The 16,625-nt window shown below is 38.7% G+C and overlaps 1 protein-coding gene across 1 annotated transcript in view; it reads left to right on the top strand.

Moving 5' to 3' along the window:
• The window catches only part of dlg2 (discs, large homolog 2 (Drosophila)), a 343,385-nt gene that overhangs the window by 222,511 nt on the left and 104,249 nt on the right, over nt 1-16,625 (top strand). Inside the window, exon 8 of the mRNA XM_036594500.1 lies at nt 7,093-7,146. Coding sequence (XP_036450393.1) covers nt 7,093-7,146 — 54 coding nt within the window. The remainder of the gene's footprint in view (nt 1-7,092; nt 7,147-16,625) is intronic.

Raw genomic sequence — 16,625 nt, 5'->3', positions numbered from 1 at the left:
TGTTTATGATTTCATCCAAACACATATCATTGATAACCCTTAACTTACTGAAGAAAGCTGTGATATTCACTAACAACTGCTGTTGTCTCCACACTGAGACTGAATGCACATGCCATTGTGAGTTTTGGGATTATGGCTGTGTCTTTCTTCACTGAGTCATCTTTGAGAAGGCTGTATGTTCTTTTACTTCCTCTTTCTCTCTGCACTGTTCTCTTCCTGTGCTGTTGTTGATGGTTTTTAACATGTGAGCACATGCTCCTGCATTATTGAGGCTGGTGCGGTGGCTCTATGTATAGAGTCTCTCTGGCCTGAATTATTAAGAGCAGTAAACTGGAACAAGTGCTGCAGCTGCAGTTTGTCTTTGAGACTCCCAAATAGCCGCTGATGTGTTTAACTTATTGACTTTATTAGAGACCCCTTTAAACCCAGTTTGAACCTGGGGTTAACACGCCTGATCAGAATCAGGTTGATTTGGCTTTTAAACATGATCAAAATTAGATTTTTTAATCTCCCAAGATGGTTGAAAATGCATCGCCTTTGACATTTCCATGTGCTTCTCATGATCCAAACACATTCAGTGATGTTGAGGTCTGGACTCTGGGATGGTCAGTTCAATGTCCTGAGAACACCAGCAGCTTTTTCGTTTATTTGCTTTTTTTTCCTCTTATGTCTATTTTGTTTTCTCATTGACAGCTCTTAGACAGCCCCACGTCCTTTCAGACCTTTAGCATTGAACTGTCTTCTCACAGTGAGAAGACAGACAGAAACATTTGTGAATGTTTTCAGATTAAAGCAAGAGCAGAGCTTGATTTTCTCTCAAGATGAAAGCTTTAAGTACGGTTTATCTGATTGGGACAGTTTTGGTGGTCTACCAGGTCTTGAATGGTTGTTCGGAGTCCCATTTTCTCTGTATCTTTTAAGAATTTTAATTACCTGCTATTTTGTAAACCCATTTATTCCCATATTTTCCTTTGACTTTAGCCTTCCATGTTCCTTATATCTTGTCAGAAATATCTTCTGAAAAATGAATAACTTGTACATAATAGCTGCTTTGGGTTAGGTACGTGGGAGTCTGCAGTAGATGGGTGGGTTATGTAGTACAGACTGCAGTCCTTTTAGCTGTATTGTCTATGTTAGACTAAACAATCTGGGCTTAATTCAGCTAGTGTGTCTGTAAGGCACAGCTTGTTCTGCTTTAGACTGCTGGATGTGTTTATAACTGGCCTTCAGACATTTTGTTTACCTGTTTGTTCAGAAATTTCCACTTAAACAGAAGTAGAGAGAAATTTTCTTCACGATTAATCATAACACCCACAGCGTTCGCTTGTGTTGTTTTGCTTGTGGGTGGTTGCTGCCAGTGCCCTCATAGATCACATAATGAGAAAAAAGACGTCTGGGAAGTGTTTAAAAACAGTTTTGCATCAAACAAAATATATTATCACTGTTATAAGAAAACCTTGCACATATCTTTAAAATGGGCGTTTCAGACATATGCATCTTTGAAATGCCCATATAGAAGGATGAAAAACAAAAACTTTCCTAAGTTTAACCACCCTTCACTTATTTTAATTTCCAGTCAAAATGACTGTTAAGTGCAAATTATTTGTTTCTCATGGGCTATTTCAGAGGAAATTATATAGTATAATCCACTTGCACAGTACTGTTAAACTAAACATATTTTATAATATTCATAATCATTATATTCATTTGGAACCACTTCTATTGGACCATCCATTCATCATGAAATGTTTAAAACAACATAAAGGACAGGTGGCATTTTCAAATGGCATAAAAAATAATAAAAACTGAAGAAAATAATTATATGTCAACAACATGTATATCAACTCTTTCTCTCTCACTCTGTCTCACTCTTGTGTTCTCTAAAGTAGTCCATCCATGGTGCAGAAGGTTTGCAGATTTTTCAGAGGGAGTTCTGCCCTAGTTTGGTCGCTCTTGTAAGCCCTGTGGGAGTTACTCACAGTGTTTCCAGTGTCTTTACCCATACGCTGCGGAGGTGCCCTCGCTCTGCACCAAACGCACACCCACACACTTACATACACACTCCTCCAAATTAACTCTGTGCTACTCCCCACTCCTCTCAGAATCCCCCACACACCCCTTTCTGTGCCACACACATGCTCTGACTCTGTATTGCACATGCAACACACTCTGTATCTCCCTCTCAGCACATCTAACACCCCCCAACTGCACATAAACACTACAAAGAACGAAGAAGACACACTGTGAAACCAGAATTTCCTTTTAGAGGGTTGGTTACAGCTTGACGAAGCCAGCTAAGGCACTAGAGAGATCACTATATTGAAGCTGACAACTACCAGCCAGCAAACTATCACACTTCATCATGGCAACCAGAGAGAAAAAAATGAAATTTTAAACACAACATAGGATTGCTGACCTTGTATTTAATGCAGTGTCTGGTGTGAATGGTTGATACTGCAGTTTTCTTGTCGCTTTTTACACTCTATGTAACTGTGCTTTTTTCCCACTGCCAAGTAGCTTAACTTGATAAAGGTCAATCATAAGCCCATGTTAGGAACAAGCAAGCCAGGAAGCCAGACATTGCTATATTGAAGTTGACAACCACCAGCATGACAACTAGCCTGCTTCATGAATGAAATTTTAAACACACCACAGGATTTACTACTGCCAGCTAGCTTACCTAGCTTACTATAGGTTGGTCAGTAGCCTGAGTTAAGAACTATCAAAGCTCAGTTAACTTCCTCCAGTCTGCAAAAATGGTCAAGCAGGGTAATGACAGCAAAGAGCTGTCCAAACATTGCCATGGAGATAGCATCCAGCAAAAGTTGGAGTGGTTTGGCAGTCACTTTTGTTTGTTTAAGGTGGAAATAAAGGCAGAAAAGTATAAGTGCTCATAGCCTTTGGGTTCATCCTGTATGACAAAAACATTTTCATTGGTATCAGAGGCCTTTTTTCTTTTGAGCAGTCAGAACTCTATGGACTTGACCTCCAAGTGAGAGGGCCTAAACTCTTCCTGTGACCATCTCTTCCTTCTCTTTACCCTGAATTATAGATAAACTCTGTGTTTGTGACACAAAATACTGCAACATGAGCAGAATGCTCTGTTTTTTGAAGCATAGTATCTGTAAGTGAGTGTTTAGTGGCATTGATTATGCCAGTTAGAATGATACTTGAGGTCTGTGGGGGAAAATGTATTGAGAAAAAAATAGGTATTATCTTCTTCTGATAGTTCTTTATCTGTTTACCCAGCTTCAAATTAGATTGTCTTTTGCGTCAGCTATGGAAACGAGTAGTGCTGCTTATATAAATATAGCAGTCTTTCCATCTCAGCGAGTCAGCTGAGTGAACTGAAAACAATGGCAGGTTCTAAGTGTGCTCAAGGTGGTACGTCTTTCTCTCTTTTTCTCCTCAGTTAGTGTCTTCTGTCGTCTCACTGGCCTTTGGACCACCATATCAGGCCTGGAGAAAATGATTGTTGTATTAGCCTTTGATCAGCTACCTTTTTTCTATTATTAGTTTATTTTATTTGCTGTGTCATTTATATTCTGAGTACTCTACACTTTTTACTGTTAGTGTAGAAAATTTCCCCCTGCGTACAAGGTCCCTATGCATCTCAGAAAAAGGTTCAGACTTCCTGCTGGTTTTCAAGTCCTGCCACAATTTGTAATCACAAAGAGTGATGACAACACATGACTCTTCACTGTGGGAAAGGATTCGTCTCCCTTTGAAGTCAACCATGGTGACAATCAGAGCCGTGAAGTGTTTCTTCTTGTGTATTACTTAAAGAACACTTGTATCACCCTGCACACCAAGCAGCCAGCTGCATTAAGCTGTTTCTAAGCACATCTTATACTGGTCCATATGATCTCCTTCCCCCATATGGTATAAGAAACCTTTCCATCTGTGTTTTCTTCCCTCAACGTATTGTGAGTTTATGAGTGGGCTCTTGAGATGCTCTCGAGAAAGTCTCTTATAAGCTTTCTAGAGCATTTGAGAGCTTTCGAGAGACACCCAGTCGTGCTCTGTCATGCCGATCTGCTTGACTTGATCTCCAGGATGCACAGGAGGCTTTGTTCAACACACATTCTACATTTAATCTGCCTGTGTGTCCTCTTCTGAAGCTATTATGAAGTCCAGACTGCACTTTCAAAGCTCCTGAAGGCATCTAGATTTCACCTCACAAGATTGCTCATCCTACTTAGTCTTGGTGTTGTGTTAAAGTGTAGCGTAGGCTTTTAAATGGATAAGCCAATATTGTTGGTCCCAGTGGAGATCAGTCATACTTTGTTTGTGCATCAGTTTTTTCCTCCCAACCACACTTATTAAAAATAAACCTTCTTAATTGGCTCTGGCTTGGACCTTTACATCATGTGGGGGATCTTTAAACATTCTTCACACATGTCACATTTATGCAATATTCATGGAAAGGTTTTTTCAGTTGCCAAAAGTGGTTCTTCTATGGCTTTGGTTCTCAAAGTAGGGTCCATAGCCCTTAAACAAATTGCCTTTTTTAAATGATGTGACTGTGGTGGTACAAAAGTAGCCTACTATGATTCCTGCTTGAGTTCTGAGCTGATATAAACTTTGGCATGAAACAAAAAAACACTATTTGAAGGAGGTCACACTGTAAAAAAAGATTTGTTATTTTAACAGCCTACTTACAAAGTAAGTACTTTACTTACTTTTTACTTAATTAAGCTTACAGTTAAGCTGGAAGCTTACAAAATTTTGAGTTAATTGAGCTTCTATTAGTAAGTTAACAGTCACTGTTCTGATGCATCACTTTTCTTTCCATCAGAAAAAAAGCTCAAGTCCTAGACGAAAGGCTTTTTGTGTATGTGTGTGTGTGTGTGTCTGAGCCTGAGTGCTCCTCAGACCATGTTGATAGAACAGGAGTTCTTAATTAATTTGTCTCTGTACTGTATGCATCTCTCTCTCTCTCTCTCTCTCTCTCTCTCTGTGATTGAAGCAGTAGCTCTTGAGGCTGTAGATTCATTAATGCAGTTGGAGCAGTCTGCAGTAAACAGGAAAACTCTTGGCCTCTGTCATTGATTGTTCTCTCAACAGTACCGCCAGTGTCCCACCTGAGCTTTGCGGCCCAGGCTGCTTCTGAATGCTAGCTCTAGGCATGTGTGTGTATGTAGGTTTTTGCAATCTTCTTAGAGGCAAACCAGGACTGCTTCCACTGTATTCAAGCCCCTTTTGTGCTGGTGTGAGGTCATTTTCAGCTTCTTTCATGCAAGTTAAAAGACAGGGTGAAGCTGTTGCTAAAGCTTTGTTTAAGGAAAACCTCCACCCTGCGCTGAAATTGAAAAGTGTGAAAGTTTGTTTATACCTTATGAAAATTCTCGTATATTCATGAAATATTCATGTCTGACATTATATTAACCCTCAGAGAAGGCTGTGCTTTTCACTGTAAAAAAAACTGAAAGTCAGGTCAACCTGAAATTGTAAGACAGCCTTTTCTTAACTTTAGTTTGGTCAACACTAGGGATGTGCATTCTGACTCATTTTGATATTTGAGTATCCATAAGTGTTAATGAATGGATACCTGGTTAACCGCAGGGAAGGAAAAAGCAACAACAAAAAGGAAAATATAAAACAGACTTCAGCCAACGTTGGCATAGACCTGTACGCTTTCTTTTTAGATCAGCAGTTCTTAAACTGGGGGAGGGAAGTGCTAAAGGAGTCACAGAAAAAGTGGTACCACTTTAAAATAAGACTACACTTATAATCATTAATAAGCAGCTATAACACATTAATAAAATGGGCAAAGGTGAGCTGGTGTATATCATGAATATGTATATGTGATGAAGCTGTGATTAATATGTGATTATGTGATTAATATGTGATTAATGTTAACTGATGGAGAAGACTAACTGATAAAGAAAGCATCAAAATCTGACGTTTAACAGTATAAAAGAATGTGACTTCACTATTAGGTAAACAACAAGTCACTGTTGCCAGTTTTTTGTAGTAAATGCTCATTAATAATTTTAAGATCTTTAAGACCTAATTAATTACCATTATTAAACTCATTTTAACCATTCATGAACCCTTTATAAGGGTAGTCTTATTTTAAAGTGGTATTGAAAAAATCTCAGAAGTTGAATCTCCACTGAAGTGTAATTGGAAATGCAGTTTAAGTTGAGTTTACTCAGAAACAGCAGTGATTGTTGTTGCTTCTATAAATTGCTCTAAGCAACTTTGTGGCTTCTGAGTGATGTAATTGTCTTACTGCCTATAATCACAATGAGATCGTGAGTTTGATTTCGAAGTGATGCCACAGCCCTCCATGGTCAGAAGTTGAGAGAAAGCTGTCACACCCCAGGCTTGGGACACTGTGTGACAGGCGGAGTCATAGCCTGTGGGTGGGACGTGGCATTGACTAGATTGGGGGGAGGAAGTAAATCCACCAATAATGTAAGCTCATAAAGTGTAATGTTCACTTTTTATTGTACTTTATTTCTTTAGTAAGCTCTACAGAGACTGTATTGTTGACCTAATTTAAATGCAGCACTAAATGCATTTTTCTTTAAAAAGAGAACTATTTGACTAAGCTAAGTTGAGAAAATCGAGCTTTGTGTATGTGTGTGTGAGAGAGGGAGAGCTCTACAGATGAGTGGTGGTATAATTAAGACCAGTATTGGTGCACTGAAGCATCAGTCCTAATTAACCTCAGCAATAGCAGAGACATCTTTGTATTTGGAAACAAAGTGAACACAAAGATTCATCTAGTCCAAATATTGTGTGACTAAAAGGCCTTTTTGGTTTTGTTGTTCATATTACTGGTATAAAAACAATCATCCTATGTGATCTCATCATTCATCTCATCTGTAATCCTGTGAATATCTGTATGTGTGTTTGTTGTTCATTTTGGAGTGTTATGTTTGCTGTGTGTGCTAAATTGGAGCACTGTTTATCAGTATGGCATCATAGAGCTGAGCCCCAGTGCTAACCGTCACAGCTCTATACACAAGCAACACTCAGTGGCCATTAATAGAAAATAGGACAGTTCACACATTGCCAACCCACTCTGATCTCTCTCCCTCTCTCTCTTCCTCTCTCCATCTTTTTTCTTTTTCTCTACAGGCAAGCCCCGCACCAATTATAGTCAACACGGACACTTTGGAGTCGGTACCTTACGTGAGTTCTATTGTTTTTTATTTGTTTTCTTTCTTTTGTTAATAGTAGTACTTCTTGTATGTAGTGAAGGTTGACCCACCTCATCAGAATCAGTAGCAGTAGCTTTTGTATCATAGCAATGTGTGTGATCTACAAAAACACAGTCTGCATTGAGGTTTTATGATGTGGAGTGAGTTGTGGCTTATTTAGAAGCATTTATCTGGCATCTTGTGGTGTAAGACAGGTCTCTGAGCTAAATTATAGATGAGTTTTCATGAATAAAACAGCCATGCTGGGCTGCTTATTAAAGCGGGACGAAAGCAGGGGCTTTTTGCTGGCCACGGGAGTGTTTTTTTTTTTAAATCAGCATCAAACATGAATGCCTGTTTTCTGTGGTGTTTGGCAGCAGTGAGAGGTCGGCTGGTCTTGGATAAATAGATTAGGATGGCTACAGACAGGTCTGAGATCAGTGGGTGTGAGGGATAAGTGAAGGAGAAAGCACAGAGAGAGAACCAGCTGATGGTCAGACTTAGGCAAGTATGAATGGACTTTGACTATTATAGAGAAAGAACAACAGAGTGCAAGATACATTGGGCCACAGCAGATTTCAAATTAGGTGTGCTCCAGGGTGTCAGTATTAGGACAACACAGTTTTCAAATTCCTATACTATATTGTCTTATATCAGTATGAGATTTTTTTTGTTTTCTCAAGCATAAAAATGAGTTAGTAAACGTGACACATATACACAAGTGAACATTTGACTGCAGTCTTAGGCTAGGAGTGCCCCAAGGTTTCAGTATAAGTCCAGTGACATTTTCAAATGCAGCATTATGTCAGTATGATGGTTAATAATTGAATTTTCTCAAGCATTAAACAAAATTAGTAAACATAACACATGGACTCAATTGAACTGTATTTAGAAATGGTGGCTACATCTGCATAAGCGTGCACAGTGAGAGGAACATCAGTCCAGCCTAGAGCACTTGCAGCTGCAGAAAAGTTGTGTTCACAAAGCTGTCCTTCCCTCTCTTGTGTCATTTACTCCAAAGCTGTGTCTTTTGTTCTTCTGCTTATCATTTTTCTGCATGGTAGAATATGTACCAAGATGAACTCTGGAACAGAACATTAGTTGTGTGAGTGCAGTAGTTAGGCTTAACAGCAAAGACCAGTGAACTGGGGTGTTGAGCAATATTGAGCAAAGTGGTAGAAACTCTTAATGGCAGTATAATGACTGTCTGCCATTATTTTAGACAGGATGTCTGAATATCGGTGCTGCGTCTTGCACAGAATGGAGTTAGTGCTGGCGAGTGCAATTGAAAGGAGTAATTCAGTTTTCAGCAGCAACTTCAGCATTAAGTGCTCAGCAGCTCTATGAATCAATCTCCCAACAGACCTTGGAAACTGTCTAACTTCCTCCTTTCTCTAGCTGAAAGAGAAGGGCTGCAAAGTTGGTAGAGAAGGCCACACTATGATGATGGAGTGCTTGAGCAAACGAGGTGTTCACACATACATTTATCTCTGACAGAGAGGAGATGCTAGTCCTTAGAGTGATACCCAACCAAGTGGAATACATTCATCCTCTCGTGCAGATCACATCTGATACTGAAGAGCAGTCAAGGAGTGCATGGTGACATTATGAAACTGTTTCTGTAGCACAGTGGCACTGCTGGGGAAACTCTTCATGTTTTAGAATTGCTTTGTGGCTGAATGACCTGAACTGTAGCATGTCATTTTGTTCAATTAGGTGAATATCTGGTAACAGATCCCTACTTAAGGACTACTGCTTGAACATATAAAAAGCAAGGGCCCACATCTGCTTCACTTCCTTACTCTGTTAACTATAAAATGTACATTTTAGTTTCATACTAGTTACCAAATAATCAAAAGTAATTATAAAAAAAATATATATGTGCCTGTAATTTTGTTTAAAACATTCAGAACCTATACCTTTACCCTAAATGTGGTGCTTTGTTAGTTTGGCATTGGAGATTTGAGGCTGATGTTGCCAACAAGTAATGCAAGCTTAAACCCTACAAGTTATCATAATGCATGCCTAAATCACAGGCACGTGTACAGATAGATGCCGGGGTGGCTTGAACCCCTGCCCTTTTGCCCTCAAACTGTACAAGTGCCTCCTCAGTCAACATGTATGATAATTGTCTTTTATATAGCCACTCTTGAAGATCTGTTTCAGGGAGGCGAGGCTCAGCATTGCCCCGGGAGTAGAGCTCATGGCTCAGTTTAAAACCCATTAGTTTAGTTGCTCTCAGGAACCCCCTCTGGTATAATACCCCCACCTATGGAGACTTCCCCTCAGTACTTCTGACCTGTCACAGATGCACTAATCGCTACAGTGCCAAAAACCCACCAATAAAGCAGTGATAATGTCTCTTTAAGAAAATGTTATATGACATAATGTAATTATTTTGAACAGCCACCAAACAAACAGTAGTAAAAGTCACCAATAACTAAATAAACCAAGTTTTTCTTATTATAAAAAAAGGATTTATAAGATAGCACAGTGGTTGACGTTACAGCCTGGGGATTGGGGTTCCAACCCCTGTTTGAGCAGTAAGGCTAGTATTTGTGACTGTTTAACACTGCAGTTAATTCAGGTTCAGGTTTCCCCCCTTTTTCCCTTAGCCCCCTCCAAAAAACGTCTGTGGGCATTCCTTTTAAATCATCAGACATTTGCCTCCAAGTTAGGGCATTATCTTAACCGTGTTAATGGAGTTAGGACATTATCTTAAATAGACTCACTTATGTAATTTCTGACATTTATGTCGTTGGTGTGGCATACTATTGTCTATAAAACTGCACTAAAGTTGTTGTTAGCAAAGCTAACAAGTTAGCTGCTAAACACGTTTTATTTGATGGATTACATTTAGAGTAGGGGGAAAGGTTTAGCTAAATTATTTCTTTGACAGTTTTGTCCTAAAGGCTTCAGTTTGATTTCATCTGCTCTTGCTGATCCTTGTAAAATGGAATGTAGCAGTAGAGCTTATATCAGCACCTGGAGCTCAGATAGCCCAGCAGACTCAGTAAAGATAAGCAATTAAAATCCACCCAGTGACATCTCATTTTGGCCCTGGTAGCTGCAGTTCCAAATGAATAGTGGTGATGCTGAGGATGTGAAGGCGGTAAGAATAGCAGAGCGGTAATCAAAGCTCTGAGACCGGCTGAGCTGGTGTTTAACTGTTCCCCTCTCCAAATGTGCCCTCTGTCTGGTACTGCGCTCGTGGGAGCTCTCCCTGGCTGTCAGGACAACCACCACTTCCCTTTCACTGCTGATTACTGCATGCTGCTCTATATTAAGGAGTGTTTTTTATGTATCATAGCCCAAGGAGGGCTGGATGTTTAGTGATGATGACGGGTATAAAGATGTCCAACGCCTTTGGGCAGGGAGTTCACAGGGCAGTGAGAGATTAATCTCAAACGGACCCTTCTTTTCTCCTCTCTCTCCGGCTGTAGACCAAAGTGGGAGGTGCACTTGTGGGAAAATTACACGAAATAGCTAGTCCTCAAGTGTGTGTGTATGTGTGTGTGCTTGCTTTTGTACCTTTTGGGACAAAAATGTTCCGATTATATATAAAGAAAAAAGGGTCACCTACCTTTTCAGGACCAGAAAAAAGGAGGGTTTGATTCAACAGTAAATGTATACACAATGTAAGTCTCTATGTGCTGATAGCACAGTACTATGTGAAAGTCAGATCACTCTTCATTTATTTACTTTTTAGTCAAAACTGCCATTAAGTAAAAGTTATCCATTTTTCAGGAGATGTTTCTTACAAGATTAGATATGAGTTCATAAAATGACGCAGTCAAAGGAAAATGATTGAAATAGTTTCTAAAACTAGAGATCAAAATGTTATTGAAAGATACAAAGAAAATGGACCTCCTAACACTTATGCAAGACCTAGTAGAACACCAGAAATGTCACCATCAGATAAGCAGTACTTAAAGCTTTCGTCTTTGAGAGAAAGGAGAAAATCAAGCTGCTTCAGATCTGAGAAAATGCAAGTTTTTCTATCCAACTGCAGTTTTGTGGATCTGAAAAGATGTGTAGCTGTCAAGAAGACCTTACTGATTAATAGAAATAAAAAAGAAAATTGCAATGCAAATTAAAAAGCTGGTGTTCTCAGAACAATGGACTGACCACTCCAGACCCTAGACCTCAACATCACTGAACGTGTTTGGGATTACTTGAATCGTGAGAAGAAAAAAAAAATTCAACCAACTTCTAAGTACTGAACTTTGGAGGTGTGGAAAAATAACCCTGCAGATTTCCTAAATAGAATAGAAGCTGTATTAAAGAGAAAGGGTGGGCAAACTAAATAATAAAAAATGTGACAGTAAATTTAGTTGTTGAGGCCACTGTGTAAGTATTCTGTATATGTATGTACTTTGTACTTTTGTCTGACACTGAAACATGTATAATGTGTACTTAATAACCATTATTGTAAATTAAATAAATGATAAAAGAGTGGTCTCTGACTTTTGCACTGTACTCTATGAAAACAAATGTGTGTGTGTTTGCTTGCTTGAATGTGCACGAAAGAGTCTTTCTATGCAATGTGTGTTCATGCATGTGTGTGTGCACTCCCCTTTGTAAGTGTGAATGTTGGCACATTCACTGTGACTCACCAGTTTAATATGAGCCTGTGTGAGCCTGCAGTGTGGACGGAGGGCTGCTGTCCCCTCCTCTCTGCAGCTGCAGCCTCCTCAGCCTCCACTCAGTCCAGCCTACAGTCTACAGCCTCACGATCCCCTCTCCCTGAGGACGCGCCCAGCTAAAGCACCACTTAGCAATGCAGATGTGAGCCCTGCTGCTGGGGTTTAGCTCCGAGCCGCAACAGAGCCATGTGAGTGCGGGATGGGCTCAGAATGCTAATGCCACTCAGAGAAGTTTAATTGGGCCACTTCTGGAAGGGGACAGACAGAAGGGGCCATGTTTTCCTGACATTTAGGAAAACAACTTGCAGTTCTGAACTTCCTGCATAATGAACTGGATGTGCGTATGTGCTGCCTTTCTGATTATCAGTCTGCTCTGATCAGCTCCTGAGCTCCGCTGTTGTTGTTCATGATGATGAAGGCTGTTGTTGTCTTTAATGAGTTCATTTGCTCTGTAACGTTATTGGAATCTTAGCTCTATCCATCAGTTCACAGCCCTTCCGCTGATGATGTTGGTGGCTGTATTTAGCTGTGTGTGCTGATGGCGGATCAGCGTGTGTGCCCACAGAGACAGCAGGAGGCTTTCGAGAGCGCTTCTCCTTCCTCCTCATCTGCCCTTATTAGCTGGTGCCAAAGCCGGGCGCCTGCAGGGCCTTTCGCAAGAAAACAACACAGCCACTACTCTCACGACACACGCATAATGCGTGAAATGGCCTCCACAGGGTTATTGTGCTGTCCCCCAAAGCTTTTAGTGAAGTCACTCCATTGCCTTGCAGAAGTAAAGTTGTGTTGACATTGCATCACGTCAGCATGAGAGTAAATGTGCTCTTTCTCTCTGGTGGCGTCTCAGGATCAGTGTTATGTATTACGTTACGGGAAGGGTAGATATGGAAGGGATGAACCACCTTTAATTACTGAAACATGAAACGCAGGGCTGAATCTGTGCTAGAACAAGCCGATTCTGGAACCTCCCAGATAGAATTTGGGATCTATTTTGGTGGATCCCGTACATTGTTTATATATAAATTTAATTTAGCCTGTGATTTGTAAATATGTTTCAGAAAACATTATGTAAAATCATAACCACACGGACATGCACCCTTGCCTAAAAAGAAACTAGCTATGATATTGTTAGTATGTCATGTCAGGTCAAGCCTCTAGCACAAGGGATTTCGATACAATTTTGACTTCTGAGGTCAAGATTCAGTTAGATTTTTGATATTATGTACAGTACTGTGAAAAGTATTTAAAATGTGTTTAATTTCCATTCAAAATGGCCTTTAAGTACAAGTTGTTCATTTTTCAACTTGAGGAAAAAATGCGAAAAACATCTAATTAACAGAAAATTACATAGAAGCCTCAACTGCCTTTATTACAGCTTCCATTCTTTTTAGGAGACTTGCTTTCAGTTGCTGTCTTACAAGTTGTATTTTCTGTTTCTCGCCAACCAAGTAATTCCAGTCCCTAAGTACAAATTTAGTCTCACCAGTATATAAAAGTGTACTCCACATCTCAGATCTCAATTTGATGTTCTGTTGCACATTGTCTACTTCCTTTGGTCAGTGACAGCGTTTGTGCCAGCTACACATCCTTTCAGTATAATACTAATCAAAGTTATGGGATAATGCTTTACATGAGCCAATCCCCTCTTCACGATTTTGATCATTTGTACTGGTGTCAATGAAATATGGTAAATGAGAGACCTTCATAAAATACTATTTTCAACATTCATCTTTTCAATTTTTTAATGCTGCATTGAAATCATAGCATGCTTGCACAACATGCATGCATGTTACTTAATAACTTTCTTAATACAGTCATTAAATCCCAAGATACAGCATTTTGGGGGAGTTTAAATGTAGTTTGTGCTTTAAAGAGCTCTGGATCATTACTCACATCCGTGAAAGTTTTATCCCTTATCAAATATACCTGAAACTGGAATGTGTGAACTTCAAACTGGTGTCATGATTCCAAGAAGCATCATCTGTACTGAAAGGAAATGAAGAAAACTGTCAAAGGAAAAACTGATTGGTTACAATGTTTGGGTTAAAATTTTTGTGACCATGATTTACTTGGCAGGTTTAATTTATTCATGAACAAGAGGGCAGTGGGGAACCCTCAGGGCCTTCTGGGCTTTCATAAAAAGCCTAATGATTTTTGTGAAATTAAAAAAAATGTTTTATTATAATTAATTATTATTGAATATGAACATCATACATGTCTTTATACTCTGCAAGCATTGTAAAATTGTATTATATCTTTGTTACATTTTGAAAGTTTTTAAGGTTTGGAATGAAAAATGTTAAATTCCTAAACCACCCAATGGAAGATTACCCATTTTTTTCTCTGTGGTATCTAGGTAGATACAGCCGAGCGAGCTCTGCCATTGGTTTGAATTCAGGAGCTGGACAGAAGCCTAAAGTAAATAGATGAACCCCTAACATACAGTTGTATGCAAATGTTTGTTGCCCCTGGCCAAATTCCGTATTTTAATTAATTTTGAATGACAAAAACCACCTCTGAGGCAAAAGAATAGAGACCTCATCACAAAAGTGTATGTTCAAAGTAACATCTAGGTAAGCCACAGACATTCTCAAAACAAATGCTGTAGACTGATGAAATAAACTTAATACTCTTTGGCCACAGTCACCGAAAGGTATGTTTGGAAAAAAAAAGAGGAACAGAATTTGATAAAAACAACGTTGCCTACTACATTTGTGTGGATCTGTTGTGCTTTGGGATTCTGTGGCAGCCCGTGGTACTGGAAACTTTGCACAGATAGATGGAAGAATGGATTTTACTAAATCTCAGCAAATTCTGGAAGCAAATGTGATGGTTAAAAAACTGTAGCTGAAATTAATAATAATGTTATATCGCCCAGAAACATAATAATATTTTGCATTTAACTTGGTCAAAAATGTAATAAATCTGAATATTGTAATACAGTAATCTAACAATATTTGTACTGATAACATAATATCTTTTAAAAATTTTTGGACATTATTTTTCAGGTTGATCATATGTAATACATCATTACTTTATTGGGAATTTATTATGTTTTCAGGGCAATCGTATGTAATCTGTTGACATTATTGGGAATTTTCTTATATTAAAAAGATCTTTTTTAAAACGAATTATTAAAACGAACACGTATGCTGAACTTTTTTTAGAATGAAAGTTACTAAAGTTCTTCTACAAAGCTTTCGTGTATTCTGCAAAATGTAAAATATAGATTAAAAATGAATATGGCATTACATTAACAAAGTTAATTATATGGTTGATTCATTCATTTGAAAAAAATCTCAAACTAAAATTGTAATAAATTCCCAATAATGTAACAAGGTAATTGATATTATTTCCAAAATTATATTACATAATCAGTTTAGATAGTGCATTACATTATTGAGTAAGTTACCAAATTAAGTGCAAAATGTTATATTTCTGGTCTTTATTACATTATTGGGGGATTATTACACTTTTGGGTTCTTCAAGGCTGGCATCCATAGCAGGACAATAATCCAAAACATATCTCAAAATCCAACATGAACTACACAAGCTGAAGCTTTTTTAGTGGCCTTCACAGTACCCTGACTTGAACATCATTGCATAAGAACTAGAAACGTTTTACAAGGAAGAGTGGGTGGAAAGTCCTAGCTGGATACAAGAAATGTTTGCAAGCTGTGATATCTGCCAAAAAGCGTGTTACTAAATAGTACTATATTTTAACTGCTAAGAAGTTACTATTTTTTTATGATTTTTTTGTTTTGTGCATTAATGAAATATAAAGTAACTGTGCACAGGCCTCCTGGGAGTCCTAAAAATGTCACTGACTGTGAATATGAGCTGTGATCTAACCAGGTTTTAGACATGTATTAGAAATGGAAAACACAAAAGTGCTGTCACTGATAGAACAAGCAACATAAACCAGCATTGCTGGTCACCATCAAAACCAACACATGTTGACATGACCATGCTGGTTGACCAACTAATGGAATTCATGCTGGTCTAAGCTGTTTTTTCAGAAGAGATACCAGAGCTCTTTACTGAAGAAGACTTTTACAAGCATCAGATTCTCTAATATCTGTATTTCATCTAGAATGACCAAAGTTTTCCACATTTTGAAAATGTTTAGTACTACCATAATACTAGAATTCCATGGGGGGACTAGCAGAAAATAACATTATTTCAAAGGTGTTTTTTTAAACATTTATGGCCCAAATTAAAGTCCTACCTCAAATAACCACAATTCACCACCAAATTTTGGTACACTTAAGGCTACAGTATGTGTCTAAAAGTGGCATAAAAATCAAATGACCTGAATGTGGATTCTTCTGGCCTGTTAAAAGCAGGTCAAACGTAGTGCTCCTTAACTGTGTCCAGATTATGCCCATGGAGCTGTGTGTGTGAGGGAGCCTCATCAGGGTGCACATATATGTGTGAGGAAGTTCTTTGAGTGAGTAAGTGTGAATATCTCTAAGTAAAAAAGAGAGTAAAAAAGGGAGTTCATGGTGATCATAGCTTTTGGCTGGCTTATTTAAACATGAATCATGAGACAGCTTTTTAATCAAACACACAAATAACCCAGATGACCCTCATTAAAATCTCACCTCTAAAGTCCATTATTACATAATCATTTCTCTCTACACTCTCTCAGTAATTACATTTCTTTCTTTAGCTATCAGTGTGTATGTGTCTGTGGACATGTGCATGTATAAGAGACTGCAGAGTTGAATAAGCATTGTGCGCGAAGCAGGAGTTGTTGTGCAGAAGGCAGAGCAGCCATAGAGATGGTGCTTTGTAAAAGAGCAGCTAAATAGATATGGATTTG

This window comes from Colossoma macropomum, unplaced genomic scaffold, assembly GCF_904425465.1.
Source record: "Colossoma macropomum unplaced genomic scaffold, Colossoma_macropomum, whole genome shotgun sequence".
In the NCBI taxonomy this organism is placed as follows: Eukaryota; Metazoa; Chordata; class Actinopteri; order Characiformes; family Serrasalmidae; genus Colossoma; species Colossoma macropomum.
Note: the sequence above shows the minus strand (reverse complement) of the source record. Positions and strands in the feature narration are given on the sequence as shown.